Consider the following 16,328-nt stretch of genomic DNA (forward strand, 5'->3'; position numbering starts at 1 on the left):
AGATCAGCAGGATACAATGTGCAACCACCTTAATACAGAAGAGATGTTATGTGTGTCCCGCAGATAAGCTGTTGCACTGGATCTGATGCTGATAATCAACCATTTTGAGTTTTATTAAGGGCGACTGAACATGAATACATATATTTTATTGAAGTGAAATACACGAAGAACTGGTAATAAAAGGGCACCGTAATTCTGTTTTCCCATCAAGTTAAAAACATGGCCTAATGTACCTATTTTTAGGGTAAATCAGCCAGCAGTGACATTTTGTCCATTAATTATTTTAACATTATTGAACGCATGCTCAATTTGATGTTAAATGTTTCTATACATGCTGTTGATTAATAATTTTTGACTATAGCCATGTGGTGGTTACTTTATCTAGCAAATTAGAATAAAGCTAATGGTATACTTGATCAACACAAACTATAAATTAGTAACAAATCAGTGTCCTCCCCCGCAGTAAACTGAAAAAGTACACTTCCATTGTGATCTTCTCATCTATAAAAGAAAAGACAAAGAAACTATTGAGCGCATGCAGGGAATAACTGCTCGTAATCCTATTGGTGGGTTCGCGCTCGGAAGCAGCCAATCAGAGGCCAAAAAAGGCAGACTGAAGCGCTTCATAGGAGTGGCGCTATGAGTGTGTGCTTCAGAGGAAATGTGGATCTGTTCGGAGTACACACTCATACAACTACTCAATTAGCAGCTCATTACAAGCCTGTTGTGGAGTCGCGAGTGTGTGTGATTCATCACGTCGCTGCTTAACGACGTCATACAAAGAAGAAAACCCCGGGACAAGATCGCTGAATCAACTTGATCAGGTAAACTAGACTCCTTTCTTGTCTTTTTATGCACCATTACAAAATAACATAACTCTAAAATGGCCAATTAAATGTAGGGACTTGACCATATTAATGCCAACCACTTAGACCCATGCATAGACTGCGTGTTTGGATACCGAGAGGAGCGATGACCGAAGTGTGGTTTGAGTCAGATTATTAATGGCTGATAGCCTACATTTTAATGTTAGTCTCTTGCTGTGACTTGTTTTTGGCTAAAAGTTATTCAAATATGCTCACCGTTTTCTTAGATTTGTGAAGAAAATCAATGTTTATTATGGTTTAATATCTGCAGTATAATCTTAGCCTGAATCGCAGTAATCGTACTACTGTTATTTGTGCCTATCGACAGCATAACGTTAAAGGTTTCGTGTGTTCACTTTTTCGTTTCTTATTTCTATTTATGCTACGTTTGTACAAATTAAGAAGTCAAACACTAGGCTATTGTTTTTCTAATCTTATAGTTTTCTTTTGAGATAACATAAGACATTTATAGCTCAGATGTAAAGCAACACTACAAATGACAAAACAATTGAAATCTAAAGATTTAAAAGTTAGTTTAAACCATCATTAAAATAATGCAAGTTTGAGATGAATGTATAGGCCTAATGATATCGGTTATTATAGAGACATGGGAGTTTCCTCACATAATGATGTTGAGTGAATTTTACTCAAGTGCCATTTCAACAGCCGTAATAATATAGCCTACAGTCTGATAATATTTAATATTTCTCTCCAGACATAAACTGGCTGTAGGCCTACACACAGCCGACGGAGGACTCGGGCAGTCATGTCAGACAACGCCGGTTGCGAGTTTGAAATCGACGTAGAGAGCCTGGAGACAGAGAGCGACGACCAGGCGGACTCCTGCAGCCGCCCCGGGTCGGCGCCGCTCGGAGAGGACGAAGCAGAGGGCGGGAAGGGCGACGACAAGCTGGCCCCCAGCGGCATGGGGGAACAGAGGAGGCTCAGCCGGACGCCGAAGTGCGCCCGCTGCCGAAACCATGGCGTGGTTTCCTGCCTGAAGGGACACAAGCGCTTCTGCCGCTGGAGGGACTGCCAATGCGCCAACTGCCTGCTGGTGGTGGAGAGGCAGCGGGTGATGGCGGCGCAGGTGGCCCTGAGGAGGCAGCAAGCAACGGAGGTAGGCCCGGAGAGTGTGAGAGTGTATGGATATGTGTCGCACGGAGGAATGTGGTTCTTTAAAATTATGCAGAAAACTTGAAGTCTGTTGCCTCCGTTAACGTGTATAATCAGCAAAAGCAAAGTATTAAATTCGACCCACATTAAAATTAATTTCCCTTTATTTCACCTCCGTCAATACTGCTTTCCTGAAAGTACAGGCCTTGAATTATGCCAATAACAAACACGATTAACAATACAACAAAACGTCTAAAAAGACTAATTGACTACTTTAGTTTACGTCATAAGGAGCCTTTAAGTTTATTCACCAAGACCTCTCTTTCCTTTTTTAAATCAGCAACCATTTTTAAATCACGATCTTACAAGTCAGGGTCAATTACTCCCTTTTTAATTATTGTTATTTATCCACAAGTTATCTATGCGTTTATGTTAAGACAGTTTGGTTGTCCCTCTGATTAGCCTATGTATAGGCTAATGTATACCTTACATGTGACTTAATTATTAAACGTTAATAACAATTAGCCTAGGTAATTCGCTTAAAGTTATCTTCTTACTGGATATTACTTTATTGGTCTTCCTATTCCAATCAAACGTATATTTTATTTCCTTTTCTATTTATTTGATCTGCAGTGCCACCATTAACAATCATAACAGTGTTGAAAAAACAGGCCTTTCTGGTTTTTCAACAGAAGCCTTATTGTTCAGTGTTAAATGTCTTAATTTACAGTAATACAACAGCAATTCATGGCTGACATGTTTTCCTCTCTTTGTTCAGCCACTCCAAAGTCACCAACAGCCTCTTAAAAATAATACAGTTTTGTTTTCCACCCAAACTTGAACTTTCAATTTTGGAAGCAGATTTAGGTTTAGTTTTGGTATTTAACTTTGGGGGTGTAGTGCAACAGATTTATGGTTAAGGGTTCAGCTGTGAATGTAGTTCTTTAGTGTTCTACCATTTCTTTTTGGCTGACCGAATGAACAAGAGTGTCAATCAGTGGTTCTCAAAATGGCTTCTCAGGAGGGCTTCTTACTGTTATGTTGTCCCAGCAAATGATATAGCTGAATGTCTCACTATCCCGCTATTTATTATACATTTCAGTTTTTACTTGTAAAAAAAACACATATCTTCCTTAATGATCTCCTAAAAGCAACATCTGCTATACCTGCCAGTTAAATACAGATATTTGAGAATGTCTGCCGTGAAGTAATGAACCACATAATGATTTTAAAAATATTGCAATCACGTTAGGTAAAACAACTGTCAAACCTATCTGTGATTTATCTTATTTCTCATTGACATTTTAATAATATTTAACATTAACGTTGTGGGTTGGCCTATTCCTCATGTTCAATTGTTAAACACAGTGATCCTGCTTTTATATCACACATTTATTTCGGAAAGAAATACAAGAAAACAGTAACATGACCCATATTTGGACATGGACTTACTGTGACAAATCAGGCATTTTTAAAGGATCAAGGAAAACATCCTGACAGCAGGTCTTTAATGTTTTGTTTTCTCTATTTATCAGGATAAGAAAGGAATATCTGGGAAACACATTCCAGCAGAGAGGAGGACGATATATCAGCGACACATTCGACCGTCCACCATGCTCGCCAAAAGCATCCTCGAAGGTAAATAAGGCAACAAATCTGACAAATAGAATCATGTTATAGATCTTCCTGATCCTTTTTTATGTTTCTCTTGGCTCATCCTCTGTCCATGTTTAACCCTGATAAAACCTCAGTTTATCCTGTGGCTTGTCTTTGGATTTTTTATTTTCCACAAACAATTCCGAAAGAGTGATATGGACTTGTTAACATGCAAGCAGAGACTTCATAATGTTTTTCCACTTGAGTTCACTCAAGTCATCTCCAGCACTGCTACAACATGCAAATAGGATTTCATTATTGATTTATATTTTCTTCAAACCAGATTGAAATAATTTTTTTTGCATTTTTGTCAGTGTGAACATTCCTGCATGCATCTGCTTTAATCCAACAAATCACATGCTTGAATTAAATGTGAGTTATTTTCATGGCAGGATACCGTCCGGTGCAGTGTGATCCATACATGCCAGCCGGCCCGTCCCTCCCCCCGCCGCTGAGCGATCGCATGAGGAAGAGGAGGGCCTTCGCCGACAAGGAGCTGGAATCCATCATGCTGGAGCGGGAGTACAAAGAGCGAGAGTTGCTGGAGAACAGCCAGGCAGCCTCGCTCATCTTCCCTAACAGCATGGCCCACCACACCGCAGAGTACAACTACAAGACAGCTTACTCGCCCGCAGGTCAGGTTGAACCCCAGCCCAAAGAGCTGTGCAACTTCCTGGGCCCTAACTGCCTGGATCTGTCCATGCAGTACCCCGCCGGCTCCGCCAACGTGGAGCTCATCGCCTCCAACGTCAGCGTAGCCACCACCTATCGCCACTACCCGCTGCAGCCCTCGCGAGGGGGCTTCATGATGTGGCCCCGTGGTGCAGCCAACCTGGGCGATGCCCTGCTCTACCAGCAGTGCCTCTTCAATGCCACGGCGGTGCAGAACATGAAGCCAGGTGCAATGTGGGAGCCCAAGGTGATGCCTGACGAGAGCCATCCGTCAGAGCAGGAGGTTGCGGCTGCTCTCGCCGCTAAAGTGGAAGGATCCCGAGCAGCTGCGGCGCAGGACTCCGCAGACCCTCAACGGGCTGATCCCAAAGCCCCCGGTGTCACGCAGAGGGAGTGCTCAGCCTTCTCTCCACCCAATAGGAGCTTCGGACAGTCCTTCCCCAACAACTCTCATTCCCAAAACTCCAGCCAAGTCCTGAACAAACTGAGCAAGGACAACGCTAAGCTTTCTGTGAAACTCAACTCCTTTCACTCGCTCATCCAGCACTCGCTGAGTGAGAAAAGCGGCGGCGGTGCCGGGCTGGAGCTCAGGGCTCCATACTGCAAAGAGCTCTTAGAGGAGGCCGCCCGAAAATTCAGGGAGGGCTCCGCCAAAGACATTCAGGCTGTGAAAATCAGCAACAGGTACGCTAAAGACTTTCTGTCCAAGCCTGTGGGGACCAAGATGGCGTCCAGTGAGTCTTTGTCCTTCTCTGTGGAGGCCATACTGAAGAGACCCGCGCCTGCCATGAGTCGAGCATTCCATTAATTTCCCCTTTTCTTGCACTATAATCGTCAGGTTTGTCTCAGCTAGAGGGTCAAACTAAATCCTGAACCCCGGCACTGCATTAGAAACTAGACCAGCTAGAACATTGTTTTCCCTAATGTAATATTTATGTACAGTATATTATATTTTACATGTGCATGTTTTAATAACTTTATTATGTAGAGTATTTAAACATTATCCCAACGTTTTCCCCATGTCAATAAACTTTGAAAGATTGAACTCTTCCCATTAAAAGTCTTGTATTTCATTCTATGCTATGGGTTGTGACATATTTAATTGTGAACAGGTTTTTGTTTCGGTCAGAAGTTAGTCTACACCCACTGTTAAATCACTGCCGTTTTTATTCACCTTACCCCAACCCACCAAACGGCAGGTATTAATACAAAAATGTAATTGATCAAAATCAATGTTTTACCATTTATCTATAAAATAAATTAATAAACTTATTTCTCTTTTGTAATTTAGAGTTTCTCTGGCAGGAAATAGGGCAATAAGGCAGCCAAACCTTTTTACAATTGATTTTAAAATAATAAATGTTTACATATTTTTTGTAAGATTTACAAAATAAGTCACATTCACATGTGTGTTGTTGGAGAAGTGTTATTATTATAGGTACTACCAAACTATTATAAGCAAACAAATGATAGGTAATTTGTTTGCTGTCGTTGGATTTAGATTGATACTGGTGATCATTAAAAAATGTAATAAAATAAAAATAAACGAATATCTTTGTTGACAAAAATGTAATTTGACATTACACATTTATTGTCGACTGAATTCTCCAGAAGTGAGGGGCTCATTTAACATTTCGGGGCTTATTTTACTGAAACCATTATGTTTAAACCTGACATATTTTCTATGAAATCTAGAGGATTTATTTTATAAACATCAACAAAAAGAGCATCAGAGTTATGTTTTAAACAAATTGACTTGGATTTAATTTCAGTATCCTTCAATAATCCTCGGTTCCCATTATAGGATTATTGCCCGACTATTTTCATGATATTGTATATTTGCATAAAACAAAACACAGGTCACACAATCCAAACACACATGAAGCGTGGATGTGGACTAACATGATATCAGCCCATAAATCTGTTCAAGATGCATTTCTCCACTCATTCCTTTACACTTACGACTCTCAATGTGTGTGTGTGTGTGTGTGTGTGTGTGTGTGTGTGTGTGTGTGTGTGTGTGTGTGTGTGTGTGTGTGTGTGTGTGTGTGGGTGTGTGTGTGTGTGGGTGTGTGTGTGTGTGTTTGCTGAAAGACAGCTTCGAACATGGGTTTCACATGAGCTGCAGAACACTGATGCGTTAGATAATGAACAAGACGAAAGAGTTTTATTTTTTTTCAAACTCATTAATCTTTTATTTCTGGCAACAACTTTCGAATTTCATCAGCCTCAATCCGACCCGAACCACTTTAAAGCTTTATTTTCACATTATTTCTTTTGAACTTCTTCTGCTCTTAAACCCACTGAGACATCTGATGTCAGGATAATATTGTGGATTTGTGATCGTTTCAAAGAGAGTCCTGTTGCTGCTGTAATTGGATTTGGGCTGATGATGACATTTTGTGTCACCAGAAAAAGATGACATCATTTTAAGTAGCCTGTGGAGCCACTTTTTTTTTGTTCAGTGTGAGAGAGGAGCGGTGGAAATACTCAGATCTATTAGCTAAGTAAAAAGTAGTAAAACCACAGTGAAAAAAAACTTTTGCTCTAAGCATTCAAATTCAAAGGGAAGTACAAAAGTATTAACATAAACATGCCAAACTACTGTGGCTCAGTCCTTGCTGCTCTTTCCCTTCTATCTTTCTAATAAAGGCCAATCACTTTAATGTTGAAGCTGTTAAAAGTGGAGTATTATCTTACCCTATGATTTCACATCACAATTAATAAGTTGATAGGCTATATAAATTGTATTATTAACATGAACATGCAAAGTAAATTGTTAATTTTATCGTAAAATGTAACAGTTATTAATTTTTATTTTTATAAATACAGCACTTGAGTTAAGCTTGGTCTTTTTCAATTTTTACTGTTTCTTTCCCATCTGTGCTTCCTTTTTGCCACTGGTTTATACTGTATGTGTAAATAACTTCAAAGTTGTATTTAGAATAATACAAGTATTTTATGTACTTTCCACACCTTATTATTAGCTATATGGAAACTGTGTGTGTGTGTGTGTGTGTGTGTGTGTGTGTGTTTGTGTGTGTGTGAGAGTGTGTGAGTGTGTGTTTGTGTGTGTGTGTGTGTGTGTGTGTGTGTGTGTGTGTGTGTGTGTGTGTGTGTGGCAGCAGTTGGCAGCTGAGCAGAAGGTGACAGTGTTTGTCTGCACTAACCGCCGCTGATAAGTATCTGCTGAAGTCCTTACTGAGGTCTCATTCCCAAAGTGTTAGATTTAACCTGTTAAACCCAGAGCCTGTTTTTCAGGTTTCAGGCTCGAAAATGACATTCCCAGAACAAATGACAATATCTTCCCTTCTAAAAGGGTTAAATTAATAATCTTTTCTCTCAAAGTAATGATAATCCTATCAGTTGGACGTAGAAGAGTCAGATTCAATACAGATGTTTTTTATTTTAAAGAAAATTCAGATTGAACATGGTAAAAAACTGTAAATTATAGTGTCCGTCCAAAAGATATTTTGTATTTATAGTGAAAACTAACCTTGGATGATGGGTTAGTATACTAAAAGCTTTAGGAATCCAAAGTACAACATATAATAAGTACCCTGTATCAAGATTGATGCAAAACAAGTGATATTTGACATTTTTAGACAGATTTAGCAAAAATAAAACTCTTCTTGGGCCATTTGGGTGGATTTTTCATATCTCTGGCTCCCCCTGCTGGATTTTGACGTGTGACATTTCTTTCTAACCGTCAGAGCCAATGGAATCGAGGGGAACTCCCACATAGTCCTTATTTGGTCATGTGTGTGTATTATACTGCCGCATAGCCAAGACCGGAAGCAGCAGCCACTCTGGTGGCTACCATTAGCAGCTAACTTTTGCTCTGCGATTTTTACATAAAAATGGAATTATGGATTATAAATAATTCAAATTATTGCCCAGGAACTTTATCAACCTATGGATTAACCGATTCAGCCGCGTTTTTTTCTCGTTTTAATGCAATTGAACACGTCTTTTGATCAGATTAACAGCTACGGTGAGACGATCTCCCTAGAAGCTACGTAAAGGTACGTGTTGTGATGTCTCTCTTTGCTTCCCCTGTCGCAAGTTCGGATCACTCAGTGATGATACTATATACCTAAATAATCTGTGGAACCTCAGCTTTAATCGGAGATCTTGTATGTGCAGCTATGATAAGTAATAAGGGTACTTTTATCTTGAGTTCTGGGCCAATGTCCGTTAGCATTTTTTGCTAAGGGGTCATTTAGATGCTTCTTATGAGAGTTATGTTTTGTTTTGGTAAAAATGGTTTATATCGTCAGTTAGTTGAGATTATTTCCGTTAATCTGGTATAACACATTAATAGGTTCTGAAATATTAAGATCCCCTGAGACACAGTGTCCTGAAAAAAAAACCAGGGTCCCCGCCGGCGGGGACCTTGGGGCTTAACATGTCAGCAGAGTGAACTGATTGTTGATTCCCCCCACCTCCTCCCCCCTCTCGTTTTCCCCCCTCCTCCACCATCCTCTTATCAACTGCTGTAATTTGTGTGAATTACAGCAGTTTTTCACACGAGTAGCATTTTTCTCTGGGGTACGCGGGTGTCATTCACCTTTAAGAGACTTAAACGCTTTCTTTCATGCTGTGAGGTAGGGAAAAGAAAAACATGCAAACACATACATACACATCCCCCCCCCCCCCCCCCCCCCCCCCCACACACACACACACACACACACACACACACACACACACACACACACACACACACACACACACTGTGTCTCCTGTTTCAGGATTCCGAAAGAATCAGAGGTCACTGATAACACTAGGTACTGTATATTATATAGAGTTCAAACATTTCACCTATATATATTCTTTGTTATGTTATGTTTATATATATATATATATATATATATATATATATATATATATATATATAAATATATATATATATATATACAGTATATGGTCATCATATAAGGTACATGCTATATTATAGCCTACAGGCAAACAAAAACACATGATCAATTATGAATACATTTGTATTCGTATCACAGATTATTCTGAATATGATTGAATTTCAACTTCTTTGCTGTTGTGCAAAAGTGTGTGGGATTATTAGGAGGATTTAATTTGGATTTTCCATTTCCAAATACATACATATTACATTTCAGCATCTCAAGTTGGACATCTTGTCAACTCATACTTTTGGTCTAGGCCTGTGTTTTGTATTTATTAGGCAAATGTCATGCTAACACACTAAACTAAGATGGCCTGTGAGTGTGGTAAACAATACAGCTCAACATGTAGCATGCAGACATTAGCATTTAGATCAAAACAAAGCTGTGACTAAGAGTAACACGCTTAACTAAGATGGCCAGTGTGGTAAACAATAAACATCAGCATGATAGCATGCAGACATTAGCATATAGCATAAGGTAAAGCTGTGACTAAGTATTTCTTACAGAGCTGCTACATGACTCTACAGCTTGTCAATAAGTTAACCCACGGACCTAACACCCACAATAAGTTTGACAGTCAATTTAATGTTTTGAGTTTTTGGTAACTATAGAAGATAAAAAAATGAAAAGGGTTGTTAAGCCACTACGGACTTTCCCTGCTAAAAAACAACAGCCCCATTCTTCTCATGCCCATATAGCATTTGGCTGCCCTGCCAGTGACTGTGTAGTTGGTTTATTGCTTTATCCCAGCCCGGGTTATCTCAACATGTATTACACACACGCACACACACACACACACACACACACACACACACACACACACACACACACACACACACACACACACACACACACACACACACACACACACACACACACACACACACACACACACACACACACACACACACACACACACACACACACACACACACACACACACACACACACACACACACACACACACCCTTCTCCAGGTGTTGAAGCAAGCCATCCGTTCCACTGTTGCCGTTGTCACGCCAGTAACTCCCAGCCCCTCTGATACGCTACAATCCTTTGCACATTAAGAATCTATTAAGCACCACAAACGCAAACACACACGATCAGAGAAAATCCCACGGTGGGTTATTTTGACTCTAGAAATAAATGGCACATTCTGTATTTTGCATTGGCGATCAGCGGCCGTGAAGAAAAGGGTATAGGATCTCTATTCATTTGTCTCTACCAGCAGCAGCAGGGAGAGGAACACCGGCCGCTTCCTGCATCCCCCCCCAGCACCTTGTAATCTAATAAGAAATGTGTAGCACTGCAGCTTTCTGACAAGTAGCTCCCACTTAATTACCTTGTTTTCAGGGCTGACAGGCCTATGGGCCGATAGGGGCAAAAAGGGTGGTGGTTCATTGCTGAAAGAGGGTCTGGGAATATGCTGAAAATAAAGTCAAACACTCACACTTAAAATGCATGGACTGGAATGATTTAGCATACTGGAGTTTTACTTTGAGCATATTTGTTGTGAACCTAATAAACAAAAGTATGTTACAACATTTAGCTGAAAATAGACTCGGAAGATAAAAACTTAGGAGGTATACATCTCCATGTTGTTCAGACAAGTGGAAAAGGATTTTGTTTAATTTGTTTCCACACACTTGGGGTGAAGTTTGGCAGGGTTGTCACCCCCCATGCCCTCATGTTTAAAATACACAGCAAAAGTACTCCTATTGTAGATAAAACACCATCAAGTTCCCTACAATATGGCTTAAGAAAAAGCAAAAAATATGCAGTGCCCTCTGAAGTGCCTTGGCAGTGTCTTTTAAGGTGCACTTAAATTAGAGAAAATGCAATGCATTATTACTAATGGGTGCCCTTTAAATGGATAGACCATTTTTTCTGGTCTTCTTTTCCAGCACAAATGTGACCATTTGCTGCAGGTGGCAGCACTACAGCAAATCACCCTCAACATAACCCTAACCCTAACCCCAACCCTAGCATTTCAACGAAAATGTCTCGACAGCCTTTAGTGTATTGTGTATCAACCAGACAGAAAAATCAGCAGGCCGGATTTTTTTTTCTTCCATGTACTACAAGTTGCTAACCCTCTTTAGCCTGTCCGTCTATCCCCTGGTCTATCCCTCGAGCCTCCATGGGAAGCAGTGGGCTATGAGGGGATTTTTTGCATTAAAAATGTTTGTCATGCAATACAAAGTGGCACCAAAATACTTTTTTAAGAAAATATTTCACAAAAGAAATAACAGTTTTTGTCTCACAAACATTCCGAAGCAACTCTTTGAATTGTAGCTTTTTTTTTTTATAACTTTTTTTATTGTTTAGGTAGTTTGCAGATTAAAGATGTTAATATAATATAATTGTTATTCAATATAATAATAAACTAAATTATAATGACATGGTGTTTGTTAAGCCAACCGGCAGCTTTTACTTGTAACAGAGGGCTAAACTGTGGTATTGCTACTTTTTACTTAATTAAAACATGTTAATACTTCTTCCTGTTGATAAACAATCCAAGAGCTAACTGCTTTTGGCTCATTTGGTTGTGAATTGAGGATTTATTATGAAAGAGTTTTCACTACTCCAGATACCAAAGACATACCAAAATTACACAGTATCACCAAAACACAGAGAATAACATTTACCACCAACAGGAGTGAACATTGTAAGGAACCTAAAACCATAATTGAAAGTAGATGTTTACCATTTTGCTCAACATGAACATCTTGTCCTTACAATAAATAAAAAAGATTCACTACAGAACTTACTGGTGAATGCTAACTAATTGTGGGAGAATTTGGCTTGTAGGAAACATTGTTTGATGTTTGCGATCTTTAGCCATGAATGTTGCATGTTATTTCTAAGCAATAGGGCTGATTTATGATCAAACTGCAATATATTTCACCGCCACACAGAAAAACCTGGAATCACACGGCCTTTTTGTGTCTAGTTTGTGTTTCCAGAAGCACTTTCTACACGTCAAAATTGAGAGAATCTGTCCTTTGTAAAGCCTTCCGTTGTTTCCTGAGGCATGAGAAGAATGATTTCTCAGACCATGTGCTCTTGTTTGTGTAAGCGTCTAGCACCACCCCACACTTCAGCACACAGTAGGGGAAAATAAAGACACTTTTGAAAAACAAACTGACATTTATAGCACTAAAAAGTGAACAGTCCGTGAGGGGCTCTAAGTAAACAGCAAACATTTTCCTCAGGTCCATAAAACAATTAGTCCTCAGGCAGAAGAAAGCACAGTTTATATCAACTCTGAGTTCTGTCCTGTGCTTTGTTTCATTCAGTTAAGACTATTGTTACCAGGGAGTCCACTTTAATTTGCAAGTTGAAGTTGCTTGAAGGTGTGTCTCGCCTTCTCTGGAATCATTTTTGAAACATTCCCGCAAGGATCAAGGAGAAAGGCAAATTCAGCCCCTTTAAATCCAGATGATAGCCACATTTGCAAGTTAATGCAAATAATTGTAAATATTTGAGCAACCAATGTTTTTGAAGGGTGAACCTTGAGATAAAAAGAAGATGTAAACACTACATTTGGCGTCCTTATGCACAAGTTTGCAACATTTGACTACCTGTGTTGCTCATTGCTGCTTCTTCCAAGATGTTCTTCATTAACCCATTTTTGATAAAGAAAAAATGTCTTTAGTTTGTGACTTATTCATGTTGGCATCTTCTCCACCTGCTGAGCTTATGCAGGGAATTTGCTAGTCTAAAACACTCATGTAAATGCTATGGAAAAAGGCTTTGTGTTGCATTGTCACCCAAAGAAAACATCATGACCCTCTGCAGTGTACTGTCACACTCGGGCCGATCCCACTTATATTACAAATGTTATTTCTGTCAGGCTTGTTTTCTTTGCCGCCTTCTGCAGTAAAGTCTCTGGGTTTATTCACAGCACCATGTAGCTACAGTACGAGTGGAAAAAGAGATTAGTTGCGGCTGTTGCAGCACTAACACACGTAGAGGTCGGTGCAGGTGGTGCAGCTGTAATTCTACAGTGATAAATGACCACTGCACCTGGCTTACGCTAACTAGAGTAAACACTACGATTGCTAAGGTTAACACTTAAAAGCTCTGATTTGCATAGGCCTATGAGAGTGTATTCAAATGTACACTCCTTACAGTATACAGCCTCCCCCCAGGCAAACACAACGTCTATGTTTAGAATGAGGTTTCTAATTGTTGTGTTTTACGGCTGTTTAAAAATAAGACCTGAGGACTCCATTACTGATATTATTTGTACTGCATTCATCGGATGAAAAGATGCGAGAACTCTGTAGAAAACATCACCACAGGACATGTGATGGGTTTAGTATTTTTTTGGGCACTTATTTAATTGTTGCCCTCAACTGTTCATTGTAAATGACTCAATCAATACACTGAGCAGATAACCCAATGAAAGCTCTTCATTCGGGTTTCATTCACTATTTCACTAACCTGTTTTTTTAGTGTCAAAAATATAGAATATCTGTATAAAGAAAGCAGACTATTTAAGTAAAGTAACATACTTTTCTAGCACAGCGTTTTTGCATATTCCAAGATTCTGGATTTTTAAATGTTGGGGAATGAGATGTTGGTCCAATATAGTAAAATGTTTGATTTCCCTGTCATTATTTTGTATACTTCCCTGCCTTTTCTTATTATAAGGCAAGTGTAAGTATTATCAGAATCAGAATGAGTTTTATTACCAATAGGTTTACATATACAATGAATTTGCTTTGGTATACAGTAAGTGGTGCATACAGAGACACAGAAAGAAGAATACGTAACCAGAAATAAAAATAAAGAAATAGTACAATTATAAAAGCTAAGACTACTGTATAGCAACAAATGAAAAATAAAGATAACATTTACACAAATTATATTTATGTAGGAAACTGAGTGCATTCAAATGTAATAAAATATGACAATACTACAGCATATACTATATTCAAAGTGGAGAGCTATTAATACTGTAAAAGTATGACAATGCTCAGAGAAATTCACACAGCCCAATTTATGGTTTTATTGGCACATGTTTATAATTTTTCTGTGAGTACACAGTGTGCGAAAAAGTACACGTCCCACCGTCCGGGACGTGTTATTTACAATATCGGACAAGTAGATATTTCAATTGACTTGTCCGGCGGACAAGTGACGTTTTTCGCCCTGATTTATTGATAAATTCAGTTTACAGAAGGCAGAACTCATTCGCAAATTGTCAGTGTCCGCCATTGTTTGTTTAGAAATGTTAGTTTCGGTTCTGCTTGTCGATTCCTAAGGGAATGCATCTCGCCGCTTTCTGTACAGTTAGGGCGGGGCGGGGCAGCGCTGGAAGTGTAGCACAGTGGCAGGGTTGGGAAGCAAAACTCTGTTCCGAGTAGGAACAAATAACAATTGTCCGGTACCGGGATTAATAAGAGTTGTGGGGACAGGAGGCGAGGCCGAGCCCCGCGGACCACAGCTCTCTCTCTCTCTATTCTCCGGATCAGCTGTTCGCTGCATGGTGCAGCTCAGCGTCTCTCTCTCTTTCTACACACAGCGGATCCGCTGCCCGTTTAACAGCCTCATCTTTTTCAAACTTTCTTATGTTCTTTCTCTAATACGTAATGAAGGTTATTAAGCGTTTTAGCTCCTGTGTTGTTAATATTGACCGCCATTTCCTTTATGAAGTGAAGCAGCCTCCCTGTGTCCTCGCGCTGTCCTCACATCCCCGGACCCCCAGACTCGGAGGAGCACAGGGATGTCAGTATTGTTTATGAAGCAGGGTATAGAAAGTACATTATTGAAATGAAAATACTATTTATTTACTTTTACAAACAGTGAGCAGCTGGGCAGCTGCAGCATGTAATACACATGCGTAAGGACATGTGTAAGCGTGCAAGCGTCTTTGAGTTGTAGAAAAGCGCTAGGCCTTATTATTAGGCTACTAATAAGTAGCCTAATAATTAATTATTACTTATTATTATAAGCTATTATTATTAGCCTATTATCATTATATTTAAGGCCTAGCGCTTTTCTACATAGGCAGGTATCAGGCAGGTTGCAGTGTAACATCAGAGGAGACTGGGCCAATTGTACATTCTCAAACTGCACCACTTAGAACTAACTAAATAATGAAGAGATTATTTTTATATAATTGTATTCAATAACCATAAGAAATTAAACAGTATGAAGTGATTTGTAAATAGGAATACAGATTTGACTTAATGTTTTCATAAATATATTTTTCTCCCACTTTATCATGGGACTTATTTTTACCCTCTCAAAGAACCGAAAATCGAAAAGCAGAACCGGAATCGTTCGAATCCAAACGATACCCAACCCTATGTGTGAAAATGTAAAATACGATGGCGAAGAAGAAGATTCCAGTGGCCCCAATTTTTGTCCATTCTGGACAAGTGAAAAATGTATTCGGACAAGTAAATTGCCAAACTCACTTGTCCATGGACAAGTACTCTCTAAAAACTTTTTCTCACACTGAGTACAGTTTATATACAAACTACTAAAACACTTAGCTACATAACATGATTAGAGATGCTAGGTATTGTAAACTGTGTTCGTTATTCTCCCGACCAGGAGAGAAGCTTTAAAAGGAGACTAAATGGAGTCTCTGTGAAAGTTCAATTGGGTACTTTAATTAAAAAAGGCGCGGGTTGGTCACAAGCATGATATTGTTCAGTCAGACAAACAGCTGTGATCCGCTCCTCGTTAGGGAAGAGAAGCGAATGGATCTCTCCTCCGGTGCTGTTATATATCCTCTGCTGGCTCCTCCCCGCCAGCCGGCTCACCTCGTCTCCAATGTCCGTTATTGCATTTAAACAGAGGATAGGTTCTTTTCACATTCAATATATGCTTAACACGCCTTTTCTCCTCATATTCTCTTTCATCACTTTTCATTTAACACATTCTAAATGCTGTAATCAATACTCTAAAAAATACTTCTCGGCTCGTTTGGTTTCCGGTCATTCCGGATGTTGTCTCATGCTACCTCGTCTGTAAACAATAATGTATTCAAATAAACTGTACCTTCATTTAATATTCAGCATGGTAGTATCTCGACATCTATAGTTGTAGTGTTAAATCAGTAGGCTTCGGTTTGCACCAC

General features: G+C 39.4%; 1 protein-coding gene across 1 annotated transcript; it reads left to right on the forward strand.

Moving 5' to 3' along the window:
• Positions 1 to 631: 631 nt before the first annotated feature.
• dmrt2a (doublesex and mab-3 related transcription factor 2a) lies at positions 632 to 5,360 on the forward strand. The gene is made up of 4 exons (XM_079690444.1): positions 632 to 824; positions 1,582 to 1,986; positions 3,518 to 3,620; positions 4,031 to 5,360. The coding sequence occupies exons 2-4, from the start codon at positions 1,633 to 1,635 to the stop codon at positions 5,116 to 5,118; spliced, it is 1,545 nt and encodes a 514-aa protein (XP_079546570.1). The 5' UTR covers positions 632 to 824; positions 1,582 to 1,632; the 3' UTR covers positions 5,119 to 5,360.
• Positions 5,361 to 16,328: the final 10,968 nt, after the last annotated feature.

Source organism: Notothenia rossii, assembly GCF_949606895.1.
Source record: "Notothenia rossii genome assembly, chromosome: 6".
NCBI lineage: Eukaryota > Metazoa > Chordata > Actinopteri > Perciformes > Nototheniidae > Notothenia > Notothenia rossii.